The following is a 22,633-nucleotide window of genomic DNA, read 5'->3' as shown; positions in this document are numbered from 1 at the left end:
GACAGCTTGAGGGAAAAGAGACCACAGGGAACTTACCAAGCTGAAAAAGCCAAGAAATTTGCATGGGCCACTGCAAAGGCTATACTGTATACAAGATCCAGAAGCTGGACAGCTTGAGGGAAAAAGAGACCACAGGGAACTTACCAAGCTGAAAAAGCCAAGAAATTTGCATGGGCCACTGCAAAGGCTATACTGTATACAAGATCCAGAAGCTGGACAGCTTGAGGGAAAAAGAGACCACAGGGAACTTACCAAGCTGAAAAAGCCAAGAAATTTGCATGGGCCACTGCAAAGGCTATACTGTATACAAGATCCAGAAGCTGGACAGCTTGAGGGAAAAAGAGACCACAGGGAACTTACCAAGCTGAAAAAGCCAAGAAATTTGCATGGGCCACTGCAAAGGCTATACTGTATACAAGATCCAGAAGCTGGACAGCTTGAGGGAAAAAGAGACCACAGGGAACTTACCAAGCTGAAAAAGCCAAGAAATTTGCATGGGACACTGCAAAGGCTATACTGTATACAAGATCCAGAAGCTGGACAGCTTGAGGGAAAAAGAGACCACAGGGAACTTACCAAGCTGAAAAAGCCAAGAAATTTGCATGGGACACTGCAAAGGCTATACTGTATACAAGATCCAGAAGCTGGACAGCTTGAGGGAAAAAGAGACCACAGGGAACTTACCAAGCTGAAAAAGCCAAGAAATTTGCATGGGACACTGCAAAGGCTATACTGTATACAAGATCCAGAAGCTGGACAGCTTGAGGGAAAAAGAGACCACAGGGAACTTACCAAGCTGAAAAAGCCAAGAAATTTGCATGGGACACTGCAAAGGCTATACTGTATACAAGATCCAGAAGCTGGACAGCTTGAGGGAAAAAGAGACCACAGGGAACTTACCAAGCTGAAAAAGCCAAGAAATTTGCATGGGACACTGCAAAGGCTATACTGTATACAAGATCCAGAAGCTGGACAGCTTGAGGGAAAAAGAGACCACAGGGAACTTACCAAGCTGAAAAAGCCAAGAAATTTGCATGGGACACTGCAAAGGCTATACTGTATACAAGATCCAGAAGCTGGACAGCTTGAGGGAAAAAGAGACCACAGGGAACTTACCAAGCTGAAAAAGCCAAGAAATTTAAGATCCAGAAGCTGGACAGCTTGAGGGAAAAAAGAGACCACAGGGAACTTACCAAGCTGAAAAAGCCAAGAAATTTGCATGGGACACTGCAAAGGCTATACTGTATACAAGATCCAGAAGCTGGACAGCTTGAGGGAAAAAGAGACCACAGGGAACTTACCAAGCTGAAAAAGCCAAGAAATTTGCATGGGACACTGCAAAGGCTATACTGTATACAAGATCCAGAAGCTGGACAGCTTGAGGGAAAAAGAGACCACAGGGAACTTACCAAGCTGAAAAAGCCAAGAAATTTGCATGGGACACTGCAAAGGCTATACTGTATACAAGATCCAGAAGCTGGACAGCTTGAGGGAAAAAGAGACCACAGGGAACTTACCAAGCTGAAAAAGCCAAGAAATTTGCATGGGACACTGCAAAGGCTATACTGTATACAAGATCCAGAAGCTGGACAGCTTGAGGGAAAAAGAGACCACAGGGAACTTACCAAGCTGAAAAAGCCAAGAAATTTGCATGGGACACTGCAAAGGCTATACTGTATACAAGATCCAGAAGCTGGACAGCTTGAGGGAAAAAGAGACCACAGGGAACTTACCAAGCTGAAAAAGCCAAGAAATTTGCATGGGACACTGCAAAGGCTATACTGTATACAAGATCCAGAAGCTGGACAGCTTGAGGGAAAAAGAGACCACAGGGAACTTACCAAGCTGAAAAAGCCAAGAAATTTGCATGGGACACTGCAAAGGCTATACTGTATACAAGATCCAGAAGCTGGACAGCTTGAGGGAAAAAGAGACCACAGGGAACTTACCAAGCTGAAAAAGCCAAGAAATTTGCATGGGATACTGCAAAGGCTATACTGTATACAAGATCCAGAAGCTGGACAGCTTGAGGGAAAAAGAGACCACAGGGAACTTATCAAGCTGAAAAAGCCAAGAAATTTGCATGGGACACTGCAAAGGCTATACTGTATACAAGATCCAGAAGCTGGACAGCTTGAGGGAAAAGAGACCACAGGGAACTTATCAAGCTGAAAAAGCCAAGAAATTTGCATGGGACACTGTAAAGGCTATACTGTATACAAGATCCAGAAGCTGGACAGCTTGAGGGAAAAAGAGACCACAGGGAACTTATCAAGCTGAAAAAGCCAAGAAATTTGCATGGGACACTGCAAAGGCTATACTGTATACAAGATCCAGAAGCTGGACAGCTTGAGGGAAAAGAGACCACAGGGAACTTATCAAGCTGAAAAAGCCAAGAAATTTGCATGGGACACTGCAAAGGCTATACTGTATACAAGATCCAGAAGCTGGACAGCTTGAGGGAAAAGAGACCACAGGGAACTTATCAAGCTGAAAAAGCCAAGAAATTTGCATGGGACACTGTAAAGGCTATACTGTATACAAGATCCAGAAGCTGGACAGCTTGAGGGAAAGAGACCACAGGGAACTTATCAAGCTGAAAAAGTAAAGAAATTTGCATGGGACACAGTAAGCTATATACAGTACCCCTAATAATAAAAAATCCATGCATCACCAATTGTTAAAACACTAAATACCCTGAAACCGAACTAAAAGTCACAGCTGTTGAAAGCATTCACGGAGTAACAACAGAGAAAATGGGACGAAAGGCAAGCAGATCATAATCAGGTGGTGAAGAGCGGATTAGAAGACGTTCTTCACTTCCGTTTCTTATAAGGCACTGGACAGTGGAGCAAGCATCAAGAAAGTATCAATAGTGTGGATCAAGGGGAAAAAATTGCTAGACTAATAGCGCACAAAAAAGTATTCCATTTTTAAAATAAATAACAGACGTCCATGCATGAGAATATTTGGATGCAATGTACAGATAGTAAAAGCAGAATACACAAAACTGGCCAGTAAAAGACCTTTAAGATGACAATGAAAAAAAAAAAAACATAGTAATCCAGGCAGCACACACAAGACTTCCCCACATAACTACATAGAACAAAAAGCAGACGTAAAAGAACAAACAATAATGGTGGCACATCCAAACTTAACCTTAGGAATGCAGTACTGTATTTATCCAATTTCAGAGGGACTTAATATTTAAAAATTAAAGTAGTGTTGATTTGTACTAGAACTTTTATAACATCTCTTAGGAAACAGCTTGTAACGTGAGGAAGGTAGAGCAACATCACAAAACTTTAATTAACAACCAGGTCTTAAACCTTAGGCTTGTATATTCAGTTCTCATGAATTTCAATTTGCTTTACTACTTTAGATGTCAATCATAAATGGCAGAGGCAATTAACAGGGCAATGCCCTACCCTAGATACTGACCACATATCGCTCGCTTGCGACAACGTCATAACTCAAAAAAATTTATTTTTGAGTTATCCATATAGAGATATTCATCTTCAAATGCTGATTTTTTAGGCAAAAGTGTCATAATTGTAGCAAAAAAATTGATCGCTAGAGGCGCTTAATGTCCTAACGACATAACATAATATGAGTGTTTTAATTAATTAAAAGGGCTCTCCTGAAAAATAGCTGTTTTTGAGATATGACGATGTTGTCCCAAACAAGCGATATACTGTATATATGATCTGAGCTCAAGGCCCCTCTCCACCAATCTATGACCAGGGAGAGCTAGGCAATGGCTGCTGATGACTCGGCATGTAGGCCTATAGACTCACTAAACCACCAATCATTAATTCAAAAGGATGGTGAGGTTGCAGACACTACTGGAAGCATTTGAAATGTTATATATGCTGTCTGAGCAAATATCCGACAACAACTGGAAGCGTTTGAAACATTATATATGCTGTCTGAGCAAATATCCGACAGACATTTTGGTCTTCAAGAAGCGTTTTAAACGTTATAGAAGCTGTCCGAGTAAATATGGCAGTAATTCTAGTCTTCTGGGAGCGTTTTAAACGGTATAAATGCCGTCTTCTAAAAATTATAGAGCTTGAGGAGGCATTGAACTCCCATTCAACAGACTGCTAGGCAGGGCTATTTCTTATAGGCTACCACAACCCTTATGTTTGTTATCAACAGTGTCTGATGCCCCATAAACCTTAAATAACTATATCAGTCTTGATCGTTTTCACCCTTTTATATCACTCACCATCCTCAGTATTAATAGGTATACTTTCAAATTTATATAATTCTTTTTATTATTCATAAAAAAGTGTACAGCATACAAGAATATTTGCTCACTGTTTATACGCTAGCTTATTTCAAACACAGCAAATGATATCTATCATGGAATACTTGTTCATTGAATGCTATTTTGGTGATGTCTTTGCTGCATGAATTTTCCCAAAACTTTGTCGAAATTCTTTGATCGCCATTTTGCGCAAAAATTCAATATATACAGTATATTATCTCAAAGGTTTTTATCTTTCTAAATTTTACTGATAATGGACTGCACATTTTCGAAAAACAACGCTCAACTTTATAAATCTTATAAAATTTAACGCTCTTCAAACTATTGCAATGTTAAACAATCCCTTCCGCTACCTCTAAATCCAATATCAAAGGTATGTGACATAACCCACACCTTCCACAAACTAACACGACAATACGAGAATTTTTTCGTCGCTGGTTTTCACCCTAAAAAGGATCAATTTCATATTTAAGAAAAAGTTTAAAAGAATCATCAAACAGAAAGTCCTCAATGTACAAACATTCAGAGATAACAAAGATAAGATAAAGAAATACAGTACATACATACATATACCAAAGGCACTTCCCCCAATTTTGGGGGGTAGCCGACATCAACAAGAAACAAAACAAAAAAGGGGACCTCTACTCTCTACGTTCCTCCAGCCTAACCAGGGACTCAGCCGAGTTCAGCTGGTACTGCTAGGGTGCCACAGCCCAACCTCCCACATTTCCACCATAGATGAAGCTTCATACTGCTGAGTCCCTTACTGCTGCTACCTCCGCGGTCATCTAAGGCACCGGAGGAAGCAGCAGGGCCTACTGGAACTGCGTCACAATCGCTCGCCATTCATTCCTATTTCTAGCACGCTCTCTTGCCTCTCTCACATCAATCCTCCTATCACCCAGAGCTTTCTTCACACCATCCATCCACCCAAACCTTGGCCTTCCTCTTGTACTTCTCCCATCAACTCTTGCATTCATCACCTTCTTTAGCAGACAGCCATTTTCCATTCTCTCAACATGGCCAAACCACCTCAACACATTCATATCCACTCTAGGCGCTAACTCATTTCTTACACCCGTTCTCACCCTCACCACTTCGTTCCTAACCCTATCTACTCGAGATACACCAGCCATACTCCTCAGACACTTCATCTCAAACACATTCAATTTCTGTCTCTCCATCACTTTCATTCCCCACAACTCCGATCCATACATCACAGTTGGTACAATCACTTTCTCATATAGAACTCTCTTTACATTCATGCCCAACCCTCTATTTTTTACTACTCCCTTAACTGCCCCCAACACTTTGCAACCTTCATTCACTCTCTGACGTAAATCTGCTTCCACTCCACCATTTGCTGCAACAACAGACCCCAAGTACTTAAACTGATCCACCTCCTCAAATAACTCTCCATTCAACATGACATTCAACCTTGCACCACCTTCCCTTCTCGTACATCTCATAACCTTACTCTTACCCACATTAACTCTCAACTTCCTTCTCTCACACACCCTTCCAAATTCTGTCACTAGTCGGTCAAGCTTCTCTTCTGTGTCTGCTACCAGTACAGTATCATCCGCAAACAACAACTGATTTACCTCCCATTCATGATCATTCTCGCCTACCAGTTTTAATCCTCGTCCAAGCACTCGAGCATTCACCTCTCTCACCACTCCATCAACATACAAGTTAAACAACCACGGCGACATCACACATCCCTGTCTCAGCCCCACTCTCACCGGAAACCAATCACTCACTTCATTTCCTATTCTAACACATGCTTTACTACCTTTGTAGAAACTTTTCACTGCTTGCAACAACCTTCCACCAACTCCATATAACCTCATCACATTCCACATTGCTTCCCTATCAACTCTATCATATGCTTTCTCCAGATCCATAAACGCAACATACACCTCCTTACCTTTTGCTAAATATTTCTCGCATATCTGCCTAACTGTAAAAATCTGATTCAAACAACCCCTACCTCTTCTAAAACCCCCCTGTACTTCCAAGATTGCATTCTCTGTTTTATCCTTAATCCTATTAATCAGTACTCTACCATACACTTTTCCAACTACACTCAACAAACTAATACCTACAGTATTAAATCAATATTATATATCTAATACAGTAAGCAAAAAAAACATTTGTAATACCCTGATATCTATTTCAAATGACACCCGACTATTTGTTGACTTCTGTAGCTGGGAATCATAAGTATGGGATTTAGGTTAGGCCTACCCTAGGCCAAAATTTAGCAATAGCTTCTTGGAACCAATTGTATTTGTAAGTTGATTAACTTCTGTATACAAATAGCAGGAAGTATAAAATAGGGAAACAGAAAACAATCTATAGGCACTTACCTTAAGTAATCATAACGATCAAGAAGAATGTGAAGATGCAGTGTCTAATTATTTCATTTTTTTACCTCTACCACCTGCAAAAAAAGAAAAACCTATGAGACTTTTGACATGAAATAGGAATGGATAGAATTAATCATTTCTATACTCAGCTTGTGTACATTTTGCTTCTCTCATGAAACTGGATAAAAATTGGGTGATTACCATACATAAAAAAAAATTCCCATTGCCTATCATTATAATAGCCCTACTTCCTCTAGTGTAGTATTGAGATTATATAGCAGGGAGTGATAATACCTGAATGTGGATAATCTTTCAGCCTTGAGGTTCATCCTGGTTAAATAGTTTCTCAAAAACACTGGTCAATGGGGGAGGCAGAAGGATGTGTATGATCAGTCTTGAAGTCTGAACTAGTTTAATAGCTTTTCAGAAACACTAGTCAATAGGGGAGGCAGGAGGACGTGTACATGATCAGTCTCGAAGTCCAAATTAGTTTAAAGATTCTTAAAAACACTGGTCAATGGGGGAGGCAGAAGGACACGTATATGATCAGTCTTGAAGTCTGAACTAGCTTAATAGTTTTTCAGAAACACTAGGCAATAGGAGAGACAGAACGACTAGTCAATAGGAGAGGCAGAAGGACACGTATATGATCAGTCTTGAAGTCCGAACTAGTTTAATGTTTCTCAAAAACATTAGTCAATGGGGGAGGCAGAAGGACATGCATATGATGTCTTGAAGTCCGAACTAGTGTAAGTTTCACATCGGGTGAGTATAAAAAATATCATTATTTTTCCTTAAAATTCTGTTTACTTTTATGAAATTCCCCTCATGTTGGTATTGCAAACTAACACTTTGACAGAGGTGGGATAGCGAGGGAAAAATGCTATGGGAAATCTAGTCGCAGCCTAAGCATGTACGTTAAATACCAGATTCTCTTCACGGTAACACATCGTATACTAATTCATTTCATGTAAAAACTTGCATATTCAGATAGAATAAGCAGCTCTCCTAGGACCTTTGTACCATGATCTTCCACTGTCTTGGGTTAGAGTTCTCTTGCTTGAGGGAACACTAAGGCACATTATTCTATCTTATTTATCTTCTTGTTTTGTTTTAATATTTTTCTTATAGTTTATATAGAAAATATTTATTTTAATGTTATGATTGTTCAAGATGTTTTATTTTCCCTTCTTTCCTTTCCTCACTGGGCTATTTTCCTCGGAGCACCTTGGCTTATGGCATCCTGCTTTTCCAACTAGGGTTGTAGCTTAGTAAGTAATATTAATGATAATAGAATAAATTAAACGCCAAAGAATTGAGGGGATAAAACTCATTAATGATAGAAAGGAATTTATACAATAAAAATTCCCCTCAGATACAATTTTAACACAAGTTTAAAAACTATAGTTTTACAAAATCATCTACCAACCTGAAATCTATTCTATCCATCTACAAAGGCACTTCCCACAATTTTGGGGGGAGGCCGACAGGGAAAAAAAAGGCCTTCCTCTTATTTCTCCCATCAACTTTTCCATTCATCACCTTCTTCAGCAGACGTCCATTTTCCATTATCCGGCTACCTGCACAATAAAATGGCCTAAGAAGATCTCTTATATCTATAGACCTCGGTTCCTAACCCTATCTAATCGAGATACATCAGCCATACTCCTCAGACACTTCATCATGCACACATTCAATTTCTGTCTCTTGTCACTTTCATTATTTTATTGTTGTTACTGCACTTGAAATATTTTATTTTACCTTATTTCCTTTCCTCACTGGGCTATTTTCCCTGTTGGGGCCCTTGGGTTTATAGCATCCTGCTTTTATAACTAGGGTTGTAGTTCAGCAATTAATAATAATAATAATAATAATAATAATAATAATAATAATAACTACAACCCATACAACACAGTTGGTCTAAAGGTCACTCATAAATGGCAGAGGCAAGGGACAGTGACATTGCCCTAACGAGCAGGACAATGCCCTAGAGACTGACCATATATGATCAGCGCCCAAGGCCCCTCTCCACACAAGCTAGGATCAGGGAGGGCTAGGCTAATGGCTGCTGATGACTCAACAGATAGACCTATGGGCTCCCCCAAACACCCTAACCTTAGCTCACAAGGATGGTAAGGTTAAAGACACTAAAGACCTAACGAGTCTGAGCGGGACTCGAACCCCCATCTGGCAAACACCAGGCAGAGACGTTACCAATCAGGCCACAACAACCCCTTTCTCATACAAAACTCCCATCCCTCTATTCTTTACCATGCCCTTCACTGCTCCCATCACTAAACATCACTCCATTTAGTACTTGAACTGTCAACTTGGTCATCAGCTATTGCAACGTAGTTTCACATGTGAAAGGTACTGCGAGGGAAACAATTATCACAACTGTAACTGTATTCGCACCCTGTGGCCGCGGGGGCATATAAAAATTAGAATAGCGCCAACGTTATCCCTGCGTGTCGTATGAGGCGACTAAAAGGGACGGGACGAGGGGGCTGGGAACCCCCTCTCCTGTAATAAATTCCTACGAGACATCGACAAGGAGATGGAGCTGGGGGGAGAGTGACTGCTCCCCGCACTCTAGCTTTGGGGTGTTTGAATGTGCGTGGATGTAGTACGATAGAGAGTAAAAGATGTGAGATTGGAAGTATGTTTAGAAGTAGAAGGATGGATGTATTGGCCTTGTGTGAGACAAAGATGAAAGGAAAAGGTGAAGTGATGTTTGGTGAAATGTCTGGTAGAGTGTCTGGGATTGAAAGGGGAAGAGCGAGAGAGGGTGTGGCGTTATTGCTGAGTGAATAGATGACAGGTAAAGTAGTGGAATGGAAGGAGATATCATCTAGGTTAATGTGGGTAAGGGTTAGATTGGGTAGGGAATGTTGGGCGTTTGTTAGTGCGTATGGGCCAGGTAGTGAGAAAAGTGAAGAAGAGCGGAATGAGTTCTGGAATGAATTAACTAGGTGTGTAAAAGGACTGAGTAGAAGGAATTATGTAGTTGTTATGGGTGACTTAAATGCTAGAGTGGGCGCTGGAGAGGTAGAAGATGTCATTGGTAAGTATGGCGTACCAGGTGAAAATGAGAGTGGTGAGAGACTGGTAGATATGTGTTGAGCAAGAGATGGTAATAAGTGCTAGCTTCTTTAAAAAGAAAGATAAAAATAAGTATACATGGGTAAGAGTGGCAAATGGAAGAGTAGTAGAAAGGGCATTAATGGATTGTGTGTTGATAACTAAAAGAATGTTTGGAAGATTGAAAGACGTGCACGTGTTTAGGGGTATGGCTAACGGTATGTCTGATCATTTTTTGGTGGAAGGAAAATTAGTTGTAGCAAAAGAGTGGGGGAATAGAGTAGGTGGATGTAAAAGGGAGGTAGTGAGGGTTGAAGAGTTGATAAAACCGGGGGTAAAAAGTAAATATCAGGAAAGGTTGAAAATGGCATATGACGAGGTGAGAGTAAGAGAAACTGGTAATTTAGAGGAGGAGTGGAAGTTAGTAAAAGAAAATTTTGTTGGGATTGCAAGTGATGTATGTGGGAAGAAGGTTGTTGGAGGCAGCATGAGGAAGGGCAGTGAATGGTGGAATGAAGGAGTGAAGGTAAAGGTGGAAGAGAAAAAGAGGGCTTTTGAAGAATGGCTGCAGAGTAATAGTATAGAGAAGTATGAAAAATATAGAGAGAAAAAGGTGGAAGTAAAGCGCAAGGTAAGTGAGGCAAAGAGGGCACCTGACCTGAGGTGGGGTCAGGGACTGGGTCAGTCATATGAAGAGAATAAGAAGTTTTGGAAAGAAGTGAAGAGAGTAAGGAAGGCCGGCGCAAGAATTGAAGAGACAGTGAAAGATGGAAATGGAAGGTTGTTAAAAAGAGAGGAGGCAAGGAAAAGGTGGGCGGAATATTTTGAAAGTTTGCTGAATGTTGAGGATAATAGGGAGGCAGATATAATTGCTGTTCCAGGTGTTGAGGTGCCAGTGATGGGAGATGAGAATGAGAGAGAGATTACAATAGAGGAAGTGAGGAGAGCACTAGATGAAACGAGAGTAGGAAAAGCATCTGGTATGGATGGTGTGAAAGCTGAGATGTTGAAGGAAGGGGGTGTGACTGTACTTGAATGGTTGGTGAGATTGTTTAATATGTGTTTTGTGTTGTCAATGGTACCAGTAGATTGGGTTAGTGCATGTATTGTACCACTATATAAGGGTAAGGGAGATGTGCATGAGTGTTGTAATTCAAGAGGTATTAGTTTGTTGAGTGTAGTTGGAAAAGTGTATGGTAGAGTGTTGATTAATAGGATTAAGGATAAAACAGAGAATGCAATCTTGGAAGTACAGGGGGGTTTTAGAAGAGGTAGGGGTTGTATGAATCAGATTTTTACAGTTAGGCAGATATGCGAGAAATATTTAGCAAAAGGTAAGGAGGTGTATGTTGCGTTTATGGATCTGGAGAAAGCATATGATAGAGTTGATAGGGAAGCAATGTGGAATGTGATGAGGTTATATGGAGTTGGTGGAAGGTTGTTGCAAGCAGTGAAAAGTTTCTACAAAGGTAGTAAAGCATGTGTTAGAATAGGAAATGAAGTGAGTGATTGGTTTCCGGTGAGAGTGGGGCTGAGACAGGGATGTGTGATGTCGCCGTGGTTGTTTAACTTGTATGTTGATGGAGTGGTGAGGGAAGTGAATGCTCGAGTGCTTGGACGAGGATTAAAACTGGTAGGAGAGAATGATCATGAATGGGAGGTAAATCAGTTGTTGTTTGCGGATGATACTGTACTGGTAGCAGACACAGAAGAGAAGCTTGACCGACTAGTGACAGAATTTGGAAGGGTGTGTGAGAGAAGGAAGTTGAGAGTTAATGTGGGTAAGAGTAAGGTTATGAGATGTACGAGAAGGGAAGGTGGTGCAAGGTTGAATGTCATGTTGAATGGAGAGTTACTTGAGGAGGTGGATCAGTTTAAGTACTTGGGGTCTATTGTTGCAGCAAATGGTGGAGTGGAAGCAGATGTACGTCAGAGAGTGAATGAAGGTTGCAAAGTGTTGGGGGCAGTTAAGGGAGTAGTAAAAAATAGAGGGTTGGGCATGAATGTAAAGAGAGTTCTATATGAGAAAGTGATTGTACCAACTGTGATGTATGGATCGGAGTTGTGGGGAATGAAAGTGATGGAGAGAGAAATTGAATGTGTTTGAGATGAAGTGTCTAAGGAGTATGGCTGGTGTATCTCGAGTAGATAGGGTTAGGAACGAAGTGGTCAGGGAGAGAACGGGTATAAGAAATGAGTTAGCGGCTAGAGTGGATATGAATGTGTTGAGGTGGTTTGGCCATGTTGAGAGAATGGAAAATGGTTGTCTGCTAAAGAAGGTGATGAATGCAAGAGTTGATGGGAGAAGTACAAGAGGAAGGCCAAGGTTTGGGTGGATGGATGGTGTGAAGAAAGCTCTGGGTGATAGGAGGATAGATGTGAGAGAGGCAAGAGAGCGTGCTAGAAATAGGAATGAATGGCGAGCGATTGTGACGCAGTTCCAGTAGGCCCTGCTGCTTCCTCCGGTGCCTTAGATGACCGCGGAGGTAGCAGCAGTAGGGGACTCAGCATTATGAAGCTTCATCTGTGGTGGATAATGTGGGAGGTTGGGCTGTGGCACCCTAGCAGTACCAGCTGAACTCGGTTGAGTCCCCGGTTAGGCTGAAGGAACGTGAGAGTAGAGGTCCCCTTTTTGTTTTGTTTCATTGTTGGTGTCGGCTACCCCCCAAAATTGGGGGAAGTGCCTTGGTATATGTATGTATGATGTAACTGTATTCATGTCACATTACGGCCCAACACTTTAAACCAGGGGAAGACAGATAATGAACTTTCCAGGGAAAATTTTCGTACACATCCAGGAAGTAATTGTTGTATGGGAAGACAGCTTGATGTGCAGTAATAACCAAACAATCTGGACGTCTGATCAATGTTGCACAAATGAAAAAAACTAGACAAACACCGACGGACGAGTTACCACTTGCCGCTAGAATGCTCCTTCCGTAACTTCTATATATAGGTAAAGATTGATTAAGCAGAGCTTCTGAGGGTACACTTAGGGACACTATTCTAACTAATTTTTCTTCCTCTTGATTTGTTAAAGTTTTTATAGTTTATATAGGAAGAAGAAGACATACTCAAGAGGTGGACAGTACTGTTCCGACCTTTACAACTACCAGAACAATGGAGATCCCAATGTAACATCGTGCCACAAATCATCTAACAACGACGACTTCCCAGTTCTGAGAGAAGAAGTGGAGGAAGCGATCAGATCGCTAAAACATGGAAAAGCTGCAGGAGTAGACAACATCCCTGCAGAACTTATAAAGCATGGCGGAGAGACAGTGACTGACATCCTCACTAGCATCTGCAACAAGATCTGGCAGACAGGTGAATGGCCCACACCCTGGACACAGTCCCTCATCATCACGCTTCCCAAGAAAGGCAACTTACAGCAATGCCAAAACTATAGAACGATTTGCCTTATCAGCCACACAAGCAAAGTGATGTTGAGAGTCATTCTGAATCGACTGAGACCCCAGGCAGAAGAGATCATTGCCGAAGAACAAGCTGGGTTTAGAAGAGGAAGGAGCACAACGGAACAGATTTTCAATCTTCGAGTTCTGTGTGAGAAGTACAGCCAACACCAGCAAGACATCTTTCACGTGTTCATCGACTACAAAAAGGCATTTGACCGCGTATGGCATGACGCCCTCTGGGCCACAATGAACAGGTACAACATGGGACAAAAACTAATACTGACGATCCAACAGCTGTACAATAAAGCAACCAGCGCGGTCCTTGCCCAAGGCAAAATAGGCGAATGGTTCCGCACTTCAGTAGGTGTCCGCCAAGGCTGCCTTCTGTCACCAACCCTGTTCAACATCTTCCTTGAACAAATTATGACAGATGCACTCGAAGATCATGTGAGCACAGTTAGCATCGGAGGACGAACAATCAGCAACCTTCGGTTTGCTGATGATATTGACGGCCTGGCAGGGAACGAAGATGAGCTGGTCAACCTCGTGAAACGTCTGGATGAAACAACCAGATACGGAATGGAAATCACTGCTGAAAAAACAAAACTAATGAGAAACAGCGACGAATCAATCAAAGCAAAAATCGTGGTCGGTGGTAAACAACTTGAAACAGTCCAACAATTCAAGTACCTTGGTGCAATCATCAGCCAAGAAGGATCCAAACCATAAGTCCATGCAAGAATCGCGCAAACAACAGCAGCGCTTGCAAAACTGAATCCAATCTGGAAAGACAAAAACATCGCTGACAAATCCAAATTGAGACTATTGCATGCCCTAGTCATTTCCATCCTTCTGTATGCTTGTGAATCCTGGACACTGACGGCAGAGCTACAGAGAAAGATCCAAGCTGCAGAAATGAGATGCTTCAGACGAGTGCTTGGCATCTCGTACATTGAGCATGTCACAAATGAAGAAGTCAACAGAAGAGTGAGACAACACTTAGGACGCTATGAAGATCTGATGTCCACAGTGAAGAGGGGAAAACTAACATGGTATGGCCACACAACAAGATCATGCGGCCTGTCCAAGACAATTCTCCAGGGAACAGTTCAGGGGAAGAGGAGAAGAGGGCGGCAGAGAAAGAGGTGGACCGACAACATTGCTGAATGGACAGGAAAAACCTTCGCCCAGACCCAGGCACTCGCACACGACCGTGACAAGTGGAGGCTCCTATTGCGGTGTTCCACCATGCAGCGTCCCTACGATCCTGGTGGATTATGGGATCGGTAACGGTATAGGAAATACTTAATTTAATGCTGTTACGGTTCTTAAAATATTTTACTTTTCCTTGTTTCCTCTTTTCACTCTGATGTTTTCCCTGTTGAGGCCCCTGGGCTTGTAGCATCCTGCTTTTCCAACTAGGGTTGTAGCTTGGCAATTAATAATACTAATACTGTAGTAATAAGTAATATGAACAGCAGGGAAGTTCATAAAAAATAATATAAAGATATAAGTACAAAAAAATTAACACACCTTGGGTTGGAGATTCTGGATTTTTTCTCTTCAACATTCCCATGGCCTCTATCATCTTTTGGGTGGGTTGTCTCCTCCGTTTGCCAGTGTCTTCTTCTGTAGCCACGTCAGTTTCCATCTCCTCCTCCCCCTCTCCAGCCCCCGTTTCATCCTCTTCTCCTATGCAAGGCATTGACGCACCAACCTGAACCAACGAGGGAGGGAACACACTTAAAATTAACAATCATTAAAATGTTGAGTGCAGCCATTCTGATGACTGCCATCTTTATCACTCCCACAGTGTTCCGGCTGGGTTTCTCTAGTCTGGGATTTCAATCAACAAATACAGAAAACAGAATTAAGAATCACATCCTAAATATTCAAGAACCTTTCAACATTGGGTTAACTTGTCATTTCAAAATGACAATAATGCAATTATGCAATGCAAGGCAAAAGTATACTAAACCAATAATCATGAGTAGTGTACGACAAAAGCAATTGTGTACCGTACAATTGGCGAAACTAATGAACCTTTCTCGAGTTAGAAGGCCCTCTCAAAAATGACAACTTCTACAAAAATTGTACTTTTCCATACTTACCACAAACCACTCAAGATAACCTGAAGCTCAACTAACTCCCACGACTAGGAATGCCCCCCCCCCCCCCCCCCGCCCCCAACAGGCCTAATCCCCCTCTCAGAGCGTGTGACCTCGACTTCATCTGTTTGCTCATGATGCACTAAGCAGCAGCTACCGGAAAGAACCTGTCAAGGTCAAAGGTCTCCATTCCACTCCCGGTCGCTGACGCGTGAGGTCGAGTCTCCAGCTTACTCTGGCAATCTTTTTTTTTTACCCTTGTGTATCAACTTCGTTTTCCCTGTGTTCCCCTTCGTGCCCTTGCTTGTTCATTCAGAATGGAGTCTGTGTGTGCAGCGTTGGTTTTCCAAAAACTAATAATTATTTTGAGTACTGTACTGAGATCTTCCAGGAACTATTAGCCTTGGGTCTTTTTTTCAAATACGAGACAAAATCCAAAGTAAAAATATCTGACAACTCTTATACTCTTATAATGTACAATTTCAAACACAGACAGTGAGCTTCCTGAAGCAATACAAACTGACCAGTATTTACTTGGTGTGGGTTTCCTGGACCGTAGTAAAGACAAAAAAACCCTATCAAGATAGGATTAATTTACTGTATGTGGGCAATGCAACCTGGTGCTTTGGACTGGGAACCACTCACCACTCAGGTGAACTACGGAGAAAACTCTGCAGTTACACTATGGAGTAAAATCTAAAAGAGGCTGCACCCCAAGAGGGAAGAAAGGAAGCGAGACATGAGGTATAATAGAAGACTATAAAACAAATGCAATTAAGGGTGGCCAGGATACTGCAAAGACCCTAAAGTTAGCTTATAGAATACACTTTGTGAGGTAAACTGTCAGCACTAACCCACAATGGAAATATACCTCTCTGGAGCTACCATCAATGCCAAATACCCAACGTATAATAGTTATAAAAATGACCCACAAATATACATGATCCCCAACAACAAAGAGAATATAATCGTCTCTATCATAATGAAAAAATCTGTCAAAGGAAAAAAAGGGAAAGGAATTGGAGTCTTTTAATGACTAGAAGTATAAGGAAAAGTCAATGAATTCAATCTAAAGATTCCCCGATCTTCACAGTCAACAAGATGTGTGGTTTAATGTGAACGATTGCAATTAACTGCTTCAATTACCTAACAAAAACTTTGATTAAGCTTTTAGAAATACCTTCAAAGATTTCCAAGTGGTCTTATAAAGAACAAAACCAAACTTGTAAACCATGTGACTTCCACTTTATTTTATATATCAACTGCCATTGCTGTTCATGATCTGTATTGGAAGCTGCTGCAGAGCAATACGGAAAGGGAAGGCCCTGGGAGCTGCTACTGAATATGCAGATGACCTACCACTAGCAGCAGAACCATAGGAAGGGGTGTGGGAGGACTGGAATAGAGAATGTAAATAAAAATTAGAGGTAATGGGGACAGGAGAAGAATCAGTCAATGAAGGACAGTACAATAAGTGGCCATGTGAATGCTGTGTACCAAATGTAACAGAATGAGTCATTAGATATATTTTGGATTGTAAAATATGCAGGATATAAAAGACCTCCATAGCCAAAAACGAGTATGCACAATGAGTAAGGAAAACATGGAAGATCAACGCTGCGTTTCCTTTGGAACGAGTGGACTGCGTAACAGGCATTTCCAGGGCAGTAAGAAGCAATGAGAATATGACAGGATAGACAAGAGCATCAATGGCCAGGATTATGTGGAAAGTATAACTAGATTATAGATTAATAAATAACCCACTAATAAAGAAGAGCAACTGAAACAAGAGATATTGATAAGAATTTGAAACAATGTCGACTATGAAATAAGATTCATGGTGCAAGTACAATATGAAGATTACACTACGGCTCTTTTCGGACACTCCAAAATCAAACCATTGTTCTCTAGTCTTGGGTAGTGCCATAGCCTCTGTACCATGGTCTTCCACATCTTGGGTTAGAGATCTCTTGCTTGAGGGTACACTCGGGCACACTAATTTATCTTATTTCTCTTCCTATTGTTTTGTTAAAGTTTTTATAGTTTATTTAAGAAATATTTATTTCAATGTTGTTACTGTTCGTAAGATGGTTAATTTTCCCTCGTTTCCTCTCCTCACTGGGCTATTTTCCCTGTTGGAGAACATGGGCTTATAGCATTCTGCTTTTCCAACTAGGGTTGTAGCTTAGCAAGACAAAGACCACAAGGCTTAGGAAGCTTTAATCAAGTGAAGAGAAAAGATGAGGAGGAATTAGGAAGCGAAGGCAAAGAAAATCATGACAGAAGAAAACTCTGTCAAGTTAGGAATTTAGCAGCAAGTGCACGAGACAAAGGAATAATTTAAAGATTAACCCCTACAAAAAGAAAAGCCGATATAAAAAATCATTAACGAACATTCAATGTTTCCATAAACTTTCTTTTCTAGTGTTTTTCTGAATAGCATTTAGGATCTCTCTCATTTAAATTAACAATTTAATACTTTCATAAAAAAGTCTTATTCTTTCCATAAAGAAGTATCAATTTCAGCTTTTCCTCCACAACATCAAGCTTTCAAATCAGCTCGTTGCTGGACTGATTAAGGTGTATCTTTGCAAGGTTTTTGCCACAATCGGCTGATGAAGGAAAGGTGTGAATTCCTGGATTTGATTGCTAAATATGGAAATCTAGAAAAGGAATTTCTTTGCTTATCTATACTTTCTACTGGAAGTAATACTAAATGAACATGAAGAGCTAATTTTTATCTTTCTTATAAGTGTAACCTTAAAATGAATGTCTTCAAACTAGCTATCTATATTCTAACATAAAGACAAAAGGCAAATTAAGCCACTAATTGAGTCGATGTTAAGAACTTGACCTAGTGATTTTTGTAATTATCATCTCATAAAAAGAACTTACAACTGTCGCCATATTTAAACTGTACTATGTAGAGAGGAACGTAGAGAGGAGACGTCCCCTTTTTTGTTTCATTTGTTTGATGTCGGCTACCCCCAAAATTGGGGAAAGTGCCTTGGTATATGTATGTATTTCAATCAAAATAAATCAAACTTTCATCTGCCAAAATGAAAACTATCATTCCACTAATTTGCAAAACCCACACAATGATAAATTTTATTTTATTTCTTTGTTAAAATCATACTCGGCATTAATTCTCCAAATATTCTAAGCAGTCTTAAGTTAACTAGAACTCAAACACGATACTGTAATAGATGACGTGGAATTAGTATTTTACTTTGTTGGTAGAATGTACCAATGACCTCCACATCCATAAATCGGACAATAACACCACATAAATATATACAGTTCATAATTTCCAATTATACACTTTACCAACAAAAAACCCAAAAGCTTTCAAAACCTGCATTTTATAAAAAAAAAAAACTTCCAAATTCAGGTTTGTATGTAACAAGTACGAGCATTGACCTGTATGCATACTTTGTTACATATTGCAGTCCATTTCTATTTCATTTAATATTATTAAATAGAAATTGGACAAGAAAAAAAAAAACTTAAGACTAAATTCATGCTCAAACATTTATGGAAGCTAGGGGGACACAACAATAACAGTTTCATCATAATAACCTTTAGGCTTTTAGCTAACACAAAACTTGCCACACAAACCCAAATATTTCTCAACTACATTCTCTACCTCTGTTGTATCATCAGCTCCTCCTCCATCGAGGCTCGGCATATCGTCTCCAACCTGAATCAAGGACAGTAAAGTGGGTACAAAGTATCAACCCGGAGTGAGACCTACTTAACCCTTTTACCCCCAAGCTATTTTGAACTTTCCAACCCTTAACCGCCAAGCGTTTTCTTTTTCAAGCACATTTTGCAATAAAATTTTTTTAAATTGCTTTAACAGCCTTAATTTTTATCAGAGAGAGGTCAGGTTAGTCTCATTCTTTTAGAAAATGTCCAAAGTTTCTCAAAAAGTTATCAAAAATATGCAAAAAAATTTCAATAGTTTTTTGCAAGGACGTACCAGTACGTCCATGGGGGTAAAGGGATGAGTTTTGTGAAACGTACCCGTACATCCAATGGGGGTAAAAGGGTTAAACTGCTTTCATGAATCACCATTAACTACATCAGCTCTGGAGATGAAGGAAACTACTAAGTATAAATCTTAACTATTAATAGCTTCAATTTGTTTTTTATAGTCAAAACCCCTTCAAAGTTATCATTTCGTTGATTGAGAAATAACAGGAACTGAAAATAATAATATAGGTAGATCCTAGATATAGTTAAAATTGGCATACACAAGTAGGCTTTCTTTGATTATTATTTTGTTCTTACTGAAACCATTCCTGTACTACTACAGGGTACTTCACGGTATAACTAATGTAGCAGCAGAGGACAGTATACTGTACAGAACTCATTTACCAAGTGACATAGAAGTAAACGACGTCTAAAAATCTACATCACAGAATACCATAACGGATATATGAATTGGCAGGTTATAGTGAGGATAATACAACTACGAAAATAACCTCATCTACAGAAATGACCATCGCAATTCCTGTGCCACCAGTCATCCATTTATTGGCATCTTTACATGCTATCCTATAAAGCGGTTTCATTATCAAGGTTATTTTTTTTTTCAATCCAACGTAAAATTGTTTAAAAACAAGGCAGGATCAATTTTATAAATGTCCAAAGATCACCGATATAAAAGTTTAAAGCCCACTCATGAATGGCAGAGGCAAGGGACAGTGACATTGCCCTAGAGACTGACCATATATACATATGATAAGGGCCCAAGCCACCTCTCCATCCAAGCTAGGACCAAGGAGGGCCAGGCAATGGCTGCTGATGACTCGGCAGATAGACCTATGGGCTCCCCCAAACCCCCATCCTTACCTCACAAGGATGGTGAGGTTGCAGCAACCAAATGAACTAACAAGTTTGAGTGGGACTTGAACCACATCGACCAACACGAGGAAAAATATACTAATTTGAAATACTTTACCACTATTCATGTACGCCCTTCTTGTGTGAGCCAGAGGGAAAATTTTTCTGGTAACTTGATCTTTGACTCGCCAAAAGGACAAGAAAAGTCAGTGAGTACCACCCATGAGTCCATAGATATAGACAGATTGTTCTTAAGAAAGATCATCATCAGCCCTGGCTGGCATGACAAAGAACACATGAAAAAAGTACCAGTTACCAAGGATTTTGTTTCAAAAGTCAAGTGGTTTTTTTTTTTACTAACGTCAAGTTGATAAAAGCTTGAAAAGAAGACCTCGTCTACAGGACTTTATGGTCGTTCACAGAAACTCCTAGGACTAGCCACAGCCAGTTTAGATTAACAAACTTGTATACCAAAACAAACAACTCATTCTGTTAGTCAAAGAAACAAATAATCAGCTATCTGTGAAGCAGTGATATTGATCATATTAGTCTTCCTATCAGTAAGAAGAAGAAGAAGAGGGGCAAAATGCAACAGTACTTGGTTCAAGTTAGACGACCAACTTTTTAAAAAGCTTCGGGACAGCCTCGTCTATTTCTGCCAAGAAGTCAATGCAGAATAATCTCCCGGTGTGATTGAACGCTATTCCCAGATTCCAATGGAGTATGTTTAAATATAGATGTGAGCTTTTAACATTTGGCAAGACACCTGACCAGATATATCAAAAGTTTGTCAAATCACCCTTGCTCAAGTCAACAGAGGTAAATAAGCCTATCAAAAGACCCTCTGAAAATTCACTATGCAGTAATTAACCTGATTATGATGAATGGACGGGGGAGATAAACTTCCTAGTCATCCAGCACATGGACTACTGTATAATCTGTCTTCCAAGATGATGTTTAAAACTAAGTCAAGAACTAAGTCAAGAAGATATTCAGCAAGGGGATGATTCCTACAGCTACCACAGAGATCTGCATGTCTGAACAGAGAGACCGGAATTCTTCTGGCTTAAGCTAAGAGTCAAGAAGATATTCAGTAAGGGGATGATTCCTACAGCTACCACAGAGATCTGCATTTCTGAACAGTGACCAAAATTCTTCTGGCTAAAGCAGAGTACATGGTTATTTCATGAAACAAACCTTGTAGTAATCGCTTCGCTGTTAACTGCAGTAATCCCTGAGTGTAAGTGAATGGGCTTTAGTCTCAACTCCCCAGGAACCTAAGTTAAACCACCGAGTCTTAAGATTGTTAATTCAGACTAAGAAATCCTGCTGTCAGTTTTGTTTTTAAATGTACTTTCCAAACCTACATGAACCACAAACCACAACCTATAATGTTACCTTGTGTGGATGTAACTTTCTCTACGACTGAAAAAAGGATTAAAACACCCTGCTTGTCTCAAGAACTCCGTGGCGGATGAGTTTTGTCCTTGATTTCGCTAATAGAAACCATTTGTCTAGGGATACTGCTGAAATAAAGAAATCCATAACATCCATCTGTACCCTTCGGCAGAATTCCGAAAAGCCTTTAAATTACCCTTAATCTTCTTGGCAAAGGATTAGCCTTTTCGGAAAATCCTTTCCTAAAAGCATGTGCCCAGAACAGTACCCATTTAAATTTTGTTTCAATTCAATAGGAAAAAATCAACAAGCATTAACTGATTATATTAAAAAAAAAAAACAGTAATTGATGGAAACTTTAAAGGAATAAACGACCTACCTCTGTGGCCTCCTCGCCTGAACCATTTTCATTTTCAGTTGGCTGCTTCTCGCCCAGCTTCACCAGGGATTCTACCACACTCATGGTGTCTAGGGAACCAGAATCTCCACCGGTATTAGTTCCACTTCCTGCCTGGCCGGTGTTGCCTGTCGTTTGTTGCTGACCCGAGCCTTCAATTACCTGGATAATTATCAAGTTTATTAAATTCTTATCACTGGGTACAGTGTTGCATATCCCTAACAAAAGATATGTAATCCTTAATGTAGTAAGTCATTAGAATATAGGAATTTTGGTAATAAAATAACTACATTAACCAACGAATGCCGTTCCTACATGAGCAGGGTGGCTCTCGCCAAATCCTAATACAAATAAAAGAATCAAGTTCCTAAGATGGACGTTCTAAAAAAATAAGGAATATAATATGCATGTCCTCACTAGCAGAACCTAAAAAGGATATGAGGTTACTTACAGAGTTGAAAAAGGACAAGTTCATTTAAGTAATGGATGAAAGTCTCATGATCAGATCAAGAAAAAAAAAAAAAAGTTTTAAAAAACAAAAGGTTTCACATACAAACCCACATCTATCTGTTAGAATGATTCCCTAAAAAAGCAGATTTTTCATTACCATAGTTTAATTATTTAGTTTTTGCAATGTTTAATTGAAATTTTGCAACGAGTGAATTAAGGTTAAAGTTATTGTTACACACTATTCTGATCTATAGATTTATGACAAAAAAAAAAAAATACAATATACCTAG

The 22,633-nt window shown here is 40.1% G+C and overlaps 1 protein-coding gene across 2 annotated transcripts in view; it reads right to left on the bottom strand.

Moving 5' to 3' along the window:
* LOC137648907 (transcription initiation factor IIA subunit 1-like) overlaps positions 1-22,633 on the bottom strand; it is a 57,953-nt gene that overhangs the window by 2,840 nt on the left and 32,480 nt on the right. The window contains exons 8-11 of one of the 2 annotated variants that reach the window (XM_068382080.1): positions 21,876-22,055; positions 18,897-18,950; positions 14,676-14,859; positions 6,646-6,719 (exon numbers count right to left, since the gene is read on the bottom strand). In XM_068382080.1, the coding sequence (XP_068238181.1) occupies positions 6,694-6,719; positions 14,676-14,859; positions 18,897-18,950; positions 21,876-22,055 (444 nt within the window). In that variant the 3' untranslated portion in view covers positions 6,646-6,693. Of the gene's footprint in view, positions 1-6,645; positions 6,720-14,675; positions 14,867-18,896; positions 18,951-21,875; positions 22,056-22,633 lie in introns of both variants that reach the window. The other variant, XM_068382079.1, reaches the window with a different exon arrangement.

Source organism: Palaemon carinicauda, chromosome 10 (assembly GCF_036898095.1).
Source record: "Palaemon carinicauda isolate YSFRI2023 chromosome 10, ASM3689809v2, whole genome shotgun sequence".
Lineage (NCBI taxonomy): Eukaryota > Metazoa > Arthropoda > Malacostraca > Decapoda > Palaemonidae > Palaemon > Palaemon carinicauda.
The sequence above is the reverse complement of the archived record's forward strand: the minus strand, read 5'-3'. Positions and strand labels throughout refer to the sequence as shown.